We start from the raw sequence: 15,737 nt of genomic DNA, 5'->3' as shown, positions 1-15,737 counted from the left end.
GAACAAATACAGTTCAGTGGTACACCACGCCAACATGTGCTTGCACACCACTTTGGTTTCTTACCTAATTATGTGAATGCCTTGTGGGGAGGAGGGGGAAGAAGCACATGACAGGAGAATTTTTCCTTCATTCAAATTGTGTCCGTTCCTATTAAATTTCAGCAGTCAGTTGTGAGGTTCAGAAAATACAAACTGTCAATAGAGACTGGTTCTATATCTATCAATAGAACTTTTGGAATTTCCCATTTCTTGTGTAAAAGTTAAGTGAAACAAACAAACAAAAAAGCGATTTTAAACCAACAACATTGTATTTGTCAGATAGGAGGTATTCTGCGGACGGCAAGGGAGGGGGAATGGGAACCGGCCGTTCACTGGATGGGGTTTTACTAATGGATTTGTAGTGGTAGCTGGTGGGGTTTTATTTTTGTTCTGGTGACAAATCCTAAACCTTGTTACTTCCCTGACATTAGTTCCTAACCTGTAATAACTACAAGAGTTTTATCTCAAAATTTCCGTGCCAGAAAATTACTCTTAGAGTAAACTGTCTGATGAAAGTAAATGAAAACAGGTAGAACAGCATTTTATAATCAAATTCAGTTATAGCCTGGGGTAAAAAAAAATCTGCATGTTACAAAAAATTACAAAAAAGCTGAGAAAGGCTTTAAGTAGTGATCTGCATTAGAAGAGCTGGTGCACAGCCTTTACAGAATTGTAAGAATTGGGCAGCTTTTAAAAATACTGTTTACTTATTGAACACCCTCTGAGAGATAGGTGTCATTCAGAGAATCCAATCAATGTGATAAAGTACGGCCTCCATAAGTCAGCTCAACAATTGTCAAGATCTGTTCTGAGACAGATTTCTGGAGCCCAGGACCCTCCACGGTGACTCAGTGACACTTCATGGGGAATAAAGGGGGTGTCCATTCTACATCTCACGTGCTTTTTGCTCTGACCAAGCATTCACCAGTGGTCCCAGATTCTTCCTTGACCCTGAGAACGCTTGAACCCCATGGCTGAAGGAATGTTAATCCCCTCAAGGTCAAGGTCACTCGAGAGGCCCTTTAGACCTCTGCACGGGGAAGTCCGAGTTAATATCCTATTACATAATGTCCCCTTTTTTCCACTTCGTGTAAACAAAACAGCCCACGCAAACGACAGCTTCTGCACGGTGCAGCATTCCTACCTGGCCTTGACCTTGAACCAGATCCCCTGCTCCACAGGGGAGTAACTGGGTTATGCGGCTAGATTACGCTAATTACACAGAGCCCAGATTCAAACCTTTTGGCCTGAATTTTTTACAAGGTCTGTATACTCTTTTAAGTTACTTAAGTTCTCACTTTATTTGTGCGTTTTTTAAAACAGAGATTCCTGGGCGCCGCCCTAGACACACTTGTATGAAAGGAAGAGCGTTTTGGCGCCCTGGGGCTGCAGCTGTGTCATGCTTCGGAAGCTCTGTTTCCCCGAAACATATGGGAGCTCCTCCCCGGTGGACTCCGGAGGGATGTTTAGAAGCTTCACTAGGGACTTGAGCTTGTCCTTGTGCAGAAATAGAAGCGTGAGCCGTGGGTTTTCCCTGCTCGTCGGGAGGTTATGAGGCGGCGGAGGCCCTTGCCCAGGGGAGGGTGCGCGGCCAGGCTGGGCGGGAGCGGGAGCGGGCTAAGCGACCACTGCGCCACCGCCCCGCACACTCGACTGTGGCGCTCTGTGACCCAGGAAAACCGAAGCTTGGGGGAAACTCCTCCTCCAAGCACTGTTGTGCCAAAGCCGAAGCTGAAGCTGAGGCCGGGCAGGCCAGGGGCGAAAAAATGGCCCAATAAACTTGGAGATTCAGGGGCGAATTGCTCCTCCCTCCCTTGGCATTTGCTGTCGCTTTGCTTAGGACACTCTGCACCCCACCCTCACCCCAGTGCCCAGGTGGCCGGCTCCCTCCTGCCCTCTTCCCGAGGAGCCAGGCTGGCCCTCTGTGGGAACCCCAAGGCTTCCTCTCTCTCTATTCTGCCTCATCTGGTCTCCTTAGCACTCAGTGCTCCCTGGCAGATAAGCAATGGGCTTATCTACTAGCTGTCTTTCCCACTGGATGTGAGGTCTACAAGGGACATTTTCATCTGTTCTGCTCCCTGATTCTGCCCAGAACTTAGAACAGTATGTGGCCAAAGTAGGTGCTCAATAAATACTCGCTGAAGGTTAGGGATAAATCATGTTGTTTTGCGGGGAAGATGTGTGCTGAGCGACAAGTCCCAGAAGCTTTGCTTAAGGACAATAGTATTTTCATTCTAAATGAGTTATTAGGTCCTGACTGAATTGTTTCTTTGTTTGAATCTTTGTTGCCATATTTTATAATCTATTGTTGTATAAAAGCTGATTCTCCAAAATTATAATAATTGTTCATTAGAATAGCAGCCAACCTTCAAAAAAAGCTATTTGAAGAAACTTAATTTGTGACCTGAAAGAAGATTCTAAATGTTTTCCTTGTGGAAATGAAATTGCCTCTTTTATATAATATAGGATCGTACTAAATATATTAGTTATTATTGAAATATAACCTCCCACCATCCATTTGCCATCTGGTTGTTTGATTAAAATGGCAGAGAGCTGGGGCTGGTCTACAGCAGATGCATTTCCAAGCTTAGCCCATAAATTACTTGCAGTTGCTACAACTCTTTAAAGCTTTACTATTTCCTTCGGCTTTGTGGATAAAAAAACTAATGAATATGTCTGCACACCATCCCGCCCATATAATACGGGGCAATCTGTAGATATAAAAGAACTAGGGCTGTCAGAAGCATGTCATTACAATAGCTGGGTGGGTTTTTTTATACAATGTGTATAAAAATGTGAATATCAAAAACACTAAACTCATTCAAACTGTCAGTTTGAACTCTTTTCTGCTTACAATGAGCCCTTACTAACACTGGTCCTTGGACAATGATCGTGCGCTGGCTAGTGCCTGAAGGCAGCCACTCTCACCTCTCAGAAGACTGGTATTTTTTAAAAAATTATTTTTGCCACCCTGGTTGGTGTGGTTAGAGGTCCGCCTACAGACTGAAAGGTCACAGGTTCGATTCCCCGACTAGGGCCCATACCTGAGTTGCAGGTTCAATCCCCAGCCCTGAAGGGCAAATGCGGGAGGCAACCAATTGATGTGTGTCTCTCTCATCTACATTTCTCTCTCTCTCTCTCTCTCTCTCTCTTTCTCTCCTCCCCCCCCCTTCTCTGGGGTGACTGGCTTGGGCGAGATGGATGGGTGTCCGGGGCCATGAAGCCCAGGGGTGGGAGGTGGCGTGCAGAGGAGCCCGGAGCCTCCAGGCTGTCTACATTTGTCCTTCAGTTGCCGGTGCCTGTCTGGCCCGGGGCCAGCTAATCCTGCTGAAATACTCAGAGACTTCTTTGTGGAACATGGCTGGAAAATACCTGTTACCTTCACCAATATCACAGAATGATAAAGCCAGGAACAACTTCCAATTGTTATTTTTATGTGAGGGAAGTTGGGCACAGAGAAGGAAAATGACACACCCAAGATCCCCAAACCAGCCGGTGGCAGAATCAGGCCTAGAACGTAGGTGCGTGGTTCTATGTTCTTACTGCTAAGTCCTCAGCTTCCTGAGAAAGCAGCAAAAATCAGGGACAGCAATTTCGTGGCCTTCCCTGTACCAATGCATGTGACTTGTCTAGACTTCCCCAGTCACATTTGAAATATGGTTGGCCCTAAACGCACCAGGTAGGTGACAGGTCTGCTGTTGCTGGGCCTGTTAACCTGCCTAACTCGGATCGAACTGACTGCAAGATTAAAAGCATTGCTTTTACTTCTAAATCAATCCCATGAAAATCCACCTATCTGAGGAGCTTGGAAGTTTCTTCCTTTTCAATCACTTTCACCCTCTGGATGAAAACCACATCAACTACCCCAATTGGGAGTAATTACTAGTTTTAATGTTCCTAATTTCACGTTGGCAATAGTCAACTGGGGATACCGTTATTAATTCCTACTCACATCAACAGGTGCCTTTCATCCACAGTAATTGCCCTGTTAATGAAGATGCTTTCTAAAACCTTGCTTGGGGCTAATGAGAAGGGGGAGGGGTGTATTCTAGAACAGCAGAGAAGCTGACAAATACCAAAGTGTCCTAACTAAACACATGTTGAACGTGTCAGAAAACACAGACTGCCGTGTCTCGGGCTTTGGACAGAGGCATGACCTACGGTTTGGGACTGGATGGAGGAGACAGACAGGAGCTCTCTGGGAGGGCTGCGGGAACCAGGCTGGGGTACAGATCAGTAAAGGGGCCTAGAGTGGGGGTAGGCACAGGGCCCCACTGTGCTGAGCAAAAGTCCTGCGCAGCCTAAAGGGGGCACTGTATGGAGCTCCAGTCAGTCATTATCAACTAGGCTGTGCCCAGGGTGGGCGGAGCATTTTCAAGAGAAGTCAGAAGCCAAAATTTTAGGTGAAATCTCTTGATTTCAAAATGTCATTAGTAAATTCATATTTTAAGTCTATATGAGAAAATTAATTTTATTAAGGAGGAGTTATTTAAATCAAATGACTGTGGCTTGTTTGTTTTCCAGCTGTTTTGTCAGGTTTGCTCAACACAAGTGCACATGTGTCTGGGTGCCTTCGTGTGACCACAGGAATGCCCCAATACTCGCTTAGCAAACAAGTGCAGACTCTCACAAGGGTAGGGACTCCAGGCACTCCATTCCATATACATTTCCCTAATCTTCTCATGCAAGTCTGATCTAGTGTGATGTGATTAGAGACCCGCTATGAAGGAGACATTCTACAAGCCACTGGCGTTTCTGAATTCTCTTCCGAGCTCCAGATCCTTGCTACCAACCATCTGACACTTTCACTGGATACTTAAAAAGCATCCCAAATTCAACATGACCCATACAGGTCTTTTCATTCTTATCAACAACCTCCTCCCCCGCCATGCAAAAAACAATCCATACTTTGCATCTGTCTTCCTAATCTTGCAAATGCCCCCACAGTTCATCTAGTTGCTCACACCAAATAGTTCAGGATTGTCCTTGATTCCTCCAGATCCTCTACCTGCAGTCACATTGTTTTAACACCTGGTGTGGCCAAACAGAGGTGGGTGTGGGAAATGTCATCCACGGGCCAATGGGGTCCACTTCCACCTTAGGTTTTCTAAGATACCTGGGATCTGGGGCGTGGGCTCTTTGTCAATAACAAGTGTACTAATTGTACATGCAAAGACGGGGAAGAAAATTAAAGCCAACTGTGGTGGGGTGGGGAGTGGGAAGAGACACTCCATTCGCCATCGCCTTTCTTTCCTACATGAAACACCCCAAAAGGGCAATGTCAAGTTCACCACGAGGGTTTCTGGCATTTTCTCATCTGATTCCTAGGCTCTGAGGATCCTTTTCCATGTCTGGTTTAATCGCTATGATATAAAGGGTTTAAGATGCAAATGTTGGGATGTAATCTATGGTTGTGGACATTTCCTTACTTACTCAACTAGCCCTAGTCATTAAATAATAAGCGGGGCAAATACGGTGCTGGGTACTGCAAATGGTGATGACTGGGGCTGTGGCCTCCAAGGCGCGGGCAGCAGGGGCTGGTGAGTGCTCCAGGGAGGGGCTCTGGAGGCGCCACGGGGGCTGCGGGCCAGGAGCATCTTCCTCGATCGCCCGTTGCCTCGGAGAGCACGGGGCACCGCAACTTTCCTCGTGGTTTGCTCACACTCTTTCTAACTCTGATAGGAGAAAGGCTTGACCTCAAAGGTGGCAAATTTGGGTGGGAGCAAAACCAAAGCTACTCACTTATAATGTGGCTTTTTTACTCCCAGTTCAATGGGAAACATTCTATTAGTTGAGTCCAGTCAACAAGAAAACTACCTACGGCAGGTGTAAAGTGCACCATTTGCTATGTACATATCCAGCTAGGTATATAGGGGTATTTTGGTACATAGAATGGGAAATTACATGTCAAAAAGAACATGTCTTATCAATTTTAGACTATCATTTAAAAAATCACTAACGCAACCTATAATTGTTCTTTTAAACATGATATCAGAATGCTTTTCTTACCTCATGAGCATTTCAGCTAAACTCTTTGCATCTGGGGAAAGAAAGTTAACATTAGTACATAACAAACAACCCAATAATACTTCGGCATTTATGACAAATATTCTACAGAGTCAGGTGACAACAGCTATTTTGAAATGTAACTGTATACCCACATCACCACTAATAACCAAAAGGTCAGTGGAGCCCTTATTTCTTCTACATGGGATATATATTACTATACATGTTTATATATAAATTACTATACATGTTTTTACATTACAAAAAGCACACAACACTCTGGGGCCATAAAAATTCTCAGACCCCTATTAAAGGTGTTATTACAACCTATTTATTTGCCACTTTTAGAAAACCCAACTTTCTTTTTGGTCAGAAAATTAACATTTTGAAAGTAATTCATTTATGTCATGTAAATTCTACTATTCTTATCAAAATATCAAAATGAAAAAGCTTATGGCACACAGATCCCTTTAACAAGGCCTTACTGTAGCGCTGTGGCTCCCTGAGGTGGAACAAGGAATTGTGTAACTGGCATATCCCTGTCTGGAAACTTAGCTGTTTATTTCAAACCCAGAAACAACATTTCTTCTTTATTTTTTCCTCTGAGGACGTTGCTTACCAAGACCCTGTTATCACCTCTGACTAAAGCAATCTTGCCTCAAAATGATGTGGAAAAACAAGCCTACTCTTTGATGACATTGCTCTGAAACGTTCATTGTCCTTAAAATATAATTTGTTCTTCTTACATGTTTTGTTCTGGCAAAAATGAACGTTTCCTTTCTTAGAACACAAAGCCTTTTAATTTTTCTTTCACTGCTCTCTAAAAAGTCTTGATGTTAATAGTGTTCCTTGAACAGAACTTTCTGGAAATGCCTTCCGCCGACTGTGTAGCTGGCTGCGCCGTGAAGAAATACATATGTCGGAGCATTTTTATCTCATCTCTCATCTCTCGGGGGCTGTCATTTAAATGCAGGCATTTTCCTGTTGGGGAGCAGCGCTGCTGCCGAGAGGTGAGGACAGTCACAGGGATGGCCACACGTGGGCTGGCACAGCCAGGGCCCAAGGCTCGGCTCTCCGGGCAGCCTCCCGCCCGGGCCAGGTCTGCGCACAGATGGTTCCCGTCTGGGAAAGGAAGGGCTCCCTCCTACCCACGCACATGGTGAAGCAAAGAAGGCAAAACAGCATTAATTTCCAGCTCCTGCCTTTATATTTATCTGCAAAGGCAAAGTAAACATGAAGAGTTTCTCCCCTTCCTGAAGGATTTGACACTTGCACAGTAAATATGTAGATGCAAATGCCAGGAGCGCGGGAATAATTAGCTGCACGCACCGACCAAGCAGCGCGAAGGGGGAATTTCCAAGACGCAGGCATCGTGCCTCAGCTCCCCATCTGAAGGTTCAGGCGCCCTCAGAAGAGGCCTGCTTCCCTCGCTTTGCTCACCATCCTTTTTCTGTTCCTGACGTCACTCATCACATCTTTTCCTCCTGGGATTTTTTTTCATATCAACGTGCTAAGGAAGCGCCGCGTCCAACAGGTGGGAACAGAGCTCCCTCGAAGCTGACGGCCCGGCCTGCGGGTTTCCCTGGTCTAGGCATCTTCCCTGAGGGCAGGCCGGGCCACAGACGGGCGCCCAAGGCCATTCCGGTTTCCCCTTCCCTACGCTTGTCGTCTCGGAGCACGTCCCTTTCTTTTGAAGTCTTAGCTACGATTTCCTCCTCTGGTTTCATCTGATACTGTGAGAAAAATGAATGAATGGAAATTCACTTCTTCCATGAGTTCACCTCTGAGCAGCTCTGGTGGAGTCTGAAGCACAGGGATGGGGTCTGGATAGGGTCACAGTTGCCTTCGGGGACCACGTGTGAATGTCTTCTGGAGAGTGGGCAGGAGGTGGGCTGGGCTCCCAGGGGAGCATGTACTAGACGGGACAGAGAATTTCCAGGGGTGGCTGTGAACTGGGAATGGTCAAGACAGTAAGGAACTAAGGGATGTGACCGATGTGTCACTGAATATCATGTGGAAGCTTTTAAGTGGCCCAAGGGGAGAAGTGGAAGGAGGGCAGAGGTGGTGGAGGGTGGGTGTGGGTGCTATAAACTAGCACGAATCTGGCCATCAGAGTACTCGGAAGGGGGCTGGGCAGGGACTTGTTGGCAAAGGTGAGAGGCCACGAGGGTTGGATCAGAGGACTGCAGTGAGAGCAGGGGGCAGGGACTAGATGACATCATAGCAGACAGAGGGCGTGGGAGAAGGGGGACAGCAGGGAGTCCAGGGAAACAGCCAGATCTGATATACGCAGGGCTGGGTGTGAGGTAACGTAAGTGACAGGAATAGGAATTTAGAAGGGTATGGAAGCAGCAATTTGGGTGGAGGCTGAGGTCCTTGCCTTCAAACATACTGGAATATTGACATATTAAAGCAAGTTGGGGACATCAGGTAAAGCTGTTCAGGGCAGATCAAGTTTGGGGAATGTCAGGGCTGAGGCTCAGGGTTTTATTTGTGTTTGTGTAGGGACAGTGGAAAGAGATGACAGAATCGGATAACCTCTGTACAGGGGTAAGAAGAGAATCTGGGACAAGTTCAGACAATTTAAAAAAAAATCATGGAATCAAGAGTCATACAAGCATTAAAGGATTTTCAAATCAGCCTCCTAACAAATGTTTGAAATCCTTCCCCAGTGTCTTGGACAGATGTTAAGATGAGCTGGGCCATTGGCATTCCAGGGAAGGGGTCCATGCTGTCACCGAGCATGTGGTGCCCCCCCTCTCACTCCCGGAATCAACCTGCCTATCAAGCCTCTTGGCCTCTCCCACCTCAACTTGTCTCTGTGGGACCATTGCTTTCTTCTGTCTCCTTAGTCCAAATCTCATTTACAAGTCAACAGCTCCCTCCCTGGTCTCCCCAACTTCAGCCTCTCAGCTCTCTAAGTGACATCCAACCTGCAGGAAAGGTAACTGGACATCTAAAACACACCCTTTACTGTGTCACACTTGTGCTTTGAAACTCTCAAAGGGACCTCCCTGCCAACGGGACTCCTCAGCAGAGCACCAGCCTTCGAATGCTGGTCCCAAGCTGTCTGTCCAGCCCTGCTGCCCCACCCTTCCTACCCCAACCCCCTCTCTGAGCTTCTCACTCTTGCATTCTCTGCAGGGAACCCATCACTTTGTTCCTCTGAGGCCTTCAACACCTTCTGGAACCATTTACAAGGCTTTCAAATATGTCCACGGAGCTGCCGTGCCTGCTGCTTTGCTTCTGCTTTCTCTTTCCCAGGTAGAATTCTCCAGTTTTCTCAACCACTCCTCAGATGGCATAATTTCTACACAGTTCTCTACGTGGGCCTCTCCTCTATAAAAGACCTGTGATTTCTTACTGTCCTTTGTTAAATGAAACTGGTTATTTTTTATATTCTTCTGCTCACACGCCAGTGAGAACACAAAGCTCATTATATGTGCTGCAAATGAATTTTTACTACTTATATAGAAGACTTTGCAGTTCTCCCTATTACATTTTATCTCCTTGGTTCCAGCCTTTCCAAGTTTTTTACAATTTGGATTCTTCCCTCTAATACATTAGCTTCCCAACCTGGATTTGTGCCAACTCGAGATCGACCTGGCCTGTCATTCCAGCTACAGCCTGGCGCCCCTTATTAATCAGCCCTGTCAAAACGTTAATGGGGTTTGTCCAGGCCTCTGGTGACCCCTATCATTTCCTGGCTGCTCACACACTATCCTTTCTGTAACCTAAACTCATTTATTTCAACCTACAATTTCTAGAATTTATTGTCTTTGAAAATGGGTATGGAGTATAACTATTTCCTAACACCTCTAGTTGGATTGTTCAAAGAGTATCCACAAAGGTCTTGGGATTATGTCTGGAAACATTTAGTTCAGAATTCTAAAATATTAAGATTGTGGGGTCTAGGGGCCGGAACCCATGACACCTTCCTTGGGTGGACCATCCCAGCAGGGACTGTTGTCCATGTGTCCTGCTTACCGTCGGCAACTGGGTCATGGTTGGTTGTAAACGTGGTTTGCCTCCCCTACGAGCAAGGGGCTGGGAATATTATTTTACGCACCATTTCTTGGAAAGGATAAATCAATTTAAATAATCAGGGGCTCTGATTATTTTTTCAAGCAACTCGAACTTTACTCTTCCCTCCCTCCCTTCCCTTTTTGTGACTCTTGGTCCACATCTTCTGGCTTGACCAGCACCCCTCCTGCTGCACATCAAGGCAGAGCCGATGTTGCTACCTGCCAGCTGTTAATGCGAGAACACCATCCCAAGCCTCCTCCTCTTGCTCAACACAGCTAAACAGCCATTTACATTGCCTGTCACATTTTTTCACAAATTTCTGCTTAATCTGAGATTTAGACTTCGTGACACCTTCCTCCAAGCCCTGTGCTCCTCCTACAGATCTGTCCTTGGCTCTCTGCTCCCTGCTTAATCTTCTAGGTCGGGAAATGATGAAGAAATACCACCAGGACAGTCTGGGGATACTGAAACATGGAAGGAGGGAGTTCCAAAAAATAGCATTTGCTAAGACTCTGAATGCACCAAAGAGCTAAGAAATGACAACTGAGAGGTGAATTTGGTGATCAGGTGACTGGTCGTCTGCCTCCAGGGAGGAGCTTCATCTGGGTGGTGTGGGCAGAGGGACATGTGAGGAGCTGGGAGCCACGGAGAGCCGGGGTGGCTGAGGACAGAATACTTTTCCAAGAATTCAAGGGGGAAAGACAGAGAGAGACTGAAGGTATGCAAACTACAAGGAATAATTTTTTTTTAATATAGGGGAAGCCTGAGGGTTAGTGAATATAGAAATGAAAAAAGAAATAAACCAAATTTTTTGATGGGAAAATAAACAATAAACGTAGCTATTGATATTCCATTAATGCACCTTCTGATTCTGTTTTACTGAAAAACCTCTATAAGCTAACCTAATATTGATGGAACAGGGTATTTCTTTCTTGAATATTCCAAAGTCTGAGAAGTTTCCTGGAAAGAAACCTGGGGTAGGCGACAGTGATCTGGGCTCCCTGAGTTCTGCCATCACTGATGTGTAATTTTGGACAAGTTCCCTTCAGTTTTCATGCCAGCAAAACAGGGCGTGATGATGTCAGGTTTATACACGACCTATCTGCACAGCTATGAAGACAGGGAAACAAGGTCGTGCACAGCACAGTACCAGGGAGGAGGGAGATGAGAGTCCTCTGCTGACTGACACATGGATCAATTAGCTGCTTGGAAGGGGCACCCCAAGTTGGGTCAGAGGCATCACAGCGTGGTCTCCCCCGTCCCCAAGTTCTTTTTGTGGCATCGACCATCCCTCCCCAGCGGGGTCTGCACATGGCATGGAGGTCCTTATCAGCGAGGTGGCACAGGCCACATGGTAGCAGAGAGAGGGAGCAGAAGTCTCAGGCACTGTGCCGTGCCGGGGCCGAGAGTCTGAGCTGCCTCTGACCTTCCAGCTCAATATTGCTTTAAAAAAGAGGACTCTCTTTCACAGGCACATGATACCACTTTCACTTCGGAGGTTCTGGTTAAGTAAAATGGCCCGCGCCAGGGTCACGCCTCAGTTGGACAGTCACTTGCACAAACCCAGGAAAGCAAAAAGCCAGCTGGGGGCGCAGGCCTCGCCCGGCCTTAGCACCTACCCGTGGCTCTTGTCTGCAGGGATGGCTTTCCTGTGGAGCTGAGATGGGTCTCGCTCGTAAAGCAGCTGTTTCGTGAGGGCTATAACCCTGCGATGGTGGAACTTCCAACCATCAGCATGCTCGCGTGAAAGCGCATTCAGAACCACCGACGAAATAAATACCGGATAAGGAAGCCGTGCACGCTGGCGTGTGAGGGCACCCGCAGGGAAGAACATGCCAGGCGGGCGGGCCGCGGGCTGCCGCTCTGTCCCTCCTGCCCGACCACCCGCCTCGCCCCCTGCGGCCACCCGGGCCCTGGGCCCGCTCTCTAATACAGAGTCCTTTTCGCTTAGTTCTGCGTAACAAGTTTGCAGACTTGGAGGGATAATTTTATTAGAGATTAAGGCAAAGAAAAAAAAAAGGAAGGGAGGGAGGAAAGAAGGAAGGAACCACAGGGCATGGAACTAAAGAGTTTCAGAGCCCGTGGTTCCGAGCCCGTCTAAACCACGCCTGGGACAGTTACTGGCTCGGTGATGAACTCTCCGGGCGCGCACTCCCGATTTCTTCACCAATGACTACAGGGTGGGCAAAAGTAGGTGTGCAGTTGTGAGTATGCGAAGGACAGAGTTTATTCTTGTATTATTATGTATTAATTACTGTATTATTTTCCACACGAACAGCTGTACACCTGCCTTTGCCCCTCCCTGTGCTGGGAATGTCCTGCACCCACGGAGCTCTGGGACCAGTCCCTGGCTACCCCTATTGACTCTGGGCTCGCCTCAAGTCTGCGGGTCTTTGGGCTCCAAGGTGCACAGTCCTCCCCCTTCAGGTTGTTCAAGTTCAGGCCAATTTCGGGTCTTACAGATGAGGACAGCGTTCACCTCAAGTGCAGAGCAGATAACTAGCATCTCAGAACTCAGACAATGACGGAGCCTCCTCAAGGCCCAGCTCTTAAACTGTGCCCGTGTCGAACCAGGCGGCCAGGTGCCCTCTGGGAATGGCCTTCTGGACTGATCCGTTTTATAATACTAGCCCATTTCAAACATGTTTATAATAATAAAGAGATAAAGGGCATTTTGCCACAGAAGTATGGTCACATTTTATATCATGCATTGATTTTTATCTTTAGCTTATTAGAAGTCTTGGAAGTAGCTTTTTGGCCTGGCGCGTGCTGGCTGGTGCCAACATCACTTTGCACCCTCTCGGACAAACTCCTTAGAGGAGGAAGCTTTTAGTGACCCTAGAGTTGATTACTTGACACGGGAATCAAATTTTTATAAAGTTAGGGCAGCTGGGGCTGTTGGCCCAGGCAGTCACTCATCCTATAACCTTGCACTTCAGAGGATTTAGAAGTGGGGAAACACCAGCACCATTAAAGGCCAAATGTGGTTTCCGAACTCCTGGATAAGGTTATAGATTGAAAAATGTAGCACTTACAGACACTTTAGACTCTAGGAGGCCACTGTGCTCTAAAATTAGAAAGTACTCAGGAAGACAGAATATAGGTTGGCTAAGTTACTCGAGTCCTATTTCTTTTCCTTCCTTCCTTCCTTCCTTCCTTCCTTCCTTCCTTCCTTCCTTCCTTCCTTCCTTCCTTCCTCCCTCCCTCCCTCCCTCCCTCCCTCCCTCCCTCCCTCCCTCCCTCCCTCCCTGTTTTTTCTTTATAAGATCATATTGTTGTATTTACCTAACCAGGTTCTTCGTCTGTACCATAAAACACACCCTGCTTATAAACATTTAGTTGTTTCTAGCAATCAAAGGCAACAATATGAAGTTGACCTTGTGTAGTAAAGTTTAACAGTGCCCGTTAGGAAGCCCTACAATATTTTTCTATAATCCAAATTTTCTTATTTCCATTTTTGATCCTGATCAGTGGTTGCTCAGGCAATTTTGACATATTATTAGAAATGGCCTTATTATGGACAATAAAACATATCGTATAAAGCAACCCTTTCTGTAGACTCTGTAAGTATATTTGCACTCATTCTAACCCAGGAGAGAATCTGTGCCTTATGTGGGTCAGGTTGTAATTGGGCAATTCTGCTAATGAACTCTGTTTGATAGAGAGGCACCTATGACATTAAGCTCTGTGCCTGTAATTTTCCTCCATGTCATTAATTAACATTTCAGGGGCCCTGCAGGGCTAACAGACAAAGGTCTTTCTGGGGCAAGACCTAATCTTTCATGGGGCACTTCTCACAGTTATAGGAAGATGATCCTGTCCCTTATAAGCCTTTATTCACCGCCACTAGTGTCAGAGTCTACAGTTCTGGGAAAACCTTCATAATCTTTTCTCTCCGGGACCTAGTCAAACTCTTGTGATAAATAGAAATGGTTAAGAAGAAGATCTTACTATTGGGTTTAAAAAATGCTGCATCTGGCACAGGGTAGATAATAATGGTTTGTTGAACTGAATGTGTGTTAGTGCATCCACATTAAAACTTGCTGTTAGGAGGCGGATGGAACTGGGTACTGGCCCTCACACCCCTGACTTGCAGCCTTTGTTAAGCTTGTACAAAATGCAAGTCTGCAGAGAGATGCCTTTGTCCCAGGCAAGCCACTGTGCTGGAATCCACCACTCCTCAGCATCCCTCATGAATACATCCTCTTTGCCACAGCAATTATTTTCTTCTTCCTGAAACCCTGGTGCAGGCTCTATCTTTTCTCCCACACAAAGGAAACAGGACCATTTCCGGGGAATGAAAGGCCATGTGCTCTGATGTGACGTATTGCTTTCCTTACCAAGGCCCTCTACAAAATGCAGTGTCCAGAACTAGAGGTGCTTACAGTAGAAATGTCAGTTCCAGCATATTTCTTGGACAGAGCCCTTGCAAAGCAATAACTAACTTACAGGAACTATTAAGAATGAAACTAAAGGGGACATGGCCCACCATCAGCCCAACCCAAATGTCTCAGCAAAAGTCAGTGACAGGGTTAGCTTCTTTCCTCGCTCTGGGCGAGAAAAAGTGAGGGTGGGTGCTGAAGTTATAAGTAGAATAGGAACATAAAACAGTAGCTGGGGAGGAAGGAGGAAGCAATCGGGGGTAGGGAAGAAAAGCAAAGGTGAATTTGGCAGGGGGGCCATGGAGTGTGGGGAAGGATTGCCACGACGTTTAACCCATTTGCTGCCAGACCCTTGTGATCAAATAGAAATGATTATAAGAAAATTTTACTGTTGGTTTAAAAGAATGAAGTATGGGCAATTCATAGTCTTCTAAATGCAACTAGGCTGCCTCCATGCCACAAGGACAGACCCCTCTTGGTCCATCTGTTGTTGGGACCTCAATAACAACATCCCTAACGTCCAGTCTCGGAGACTGTTTTCTATGAAAAAGGGTTATGAGGAACATCCCTCTGGCATTTCAGTGATGAATACTGTATGTGAAATCCAGCACGGCTCACCTTCTACTGAATTTCTCAATGTATTAGGCAATATTGTGTTTTTGCAGATCTGTATCAGGTAGCTCTTAGGTGGCTTCTCCTTTTCTGCCCAGTTGGGGGCTACTCACTCTGTCTTGGGCTTACGTAGACTCTGAAGTCCCACTTTAGCACCCATGACCTTTTTTGTTCTTTTCTTGGTAGATGTTAATGTGTCCCCCACTTGCACTAAACCTACAGTTCTCAGGCTCTTTCTTTCCACCTCTGTATGGTAAATGTCTGGTGCACACTGAGTGTGTACGGTTCACTCAAGGAGGGTCTGCAACATTACAAGGTCAGTGGCTAACGTGTTACAAAGGCCATTTCAATGAGACTGAGGGTGCGTCGGGATTATTGGGCTGCAGCAAATGTAAACAGAAGGCCTGTTGAAGTGCACAGATGGGGGGCAGGGTGCTTCAAATATTTTAATTTGTTGGCAGAGTGGAAGCAAATTGATAGTAGAATGTGTTCGAGTCATATAAAGAGGAGAGCTGTGGTAAGCGAAGACAGGTGGAAATGTCACCGTGTCCTGCTGCTCTAACTGGATCGTGGTCAATGAGTATTTACAGAGGAGTCAATGTTTTCCACGTATATCTCCAAGGTTCCAGATTCGTCCCTCCAATGCCACTTTGAAGAATATTTAGAACGCTG

General features: G+C 46.4%; 1 protein-coding gene across 1 annotated transcript in view; it reads right to left on the bottom strand.

The window, feature by feature from the left end:
* The window catches only part of DSCAM (DS cell adhesion molecule), a gene marked incomplete at its 5' end in the record, with an annotated part of 333,650 nt that overhangs the window by 23,341 nt on the left and 294,572 nt on the right, over window positions 1-15,737 (bottom strand). The window contains one exon of the mRNA XM_081138830.1: window positions 6,049-6,079. Coding sequence (XP_080994956.1) covers window positions 6,049-6,079 — 31 coding nt within the window. The remainder of the gene's footprint in view (window positions 1-6,048; window positions 6,080-15,737) is intronic.

Source organism: Miniopterus schreibersii, assembly GCF_964146895.1.
Source record: "Miniopterus schreibersii genome assembly, chromosome: 5".
NCBI lineage: Eukaryota > Metazoa > Chordata > Mammalia > Chiroptera > Miniopteridae > Miniopterus > Miniopterus schreibersii.
The sequence above is the reverse complement of the archived record's forward strand: the minus strand, read 5'-3'. Positions and strand labels throughout refer to the sequence as shown.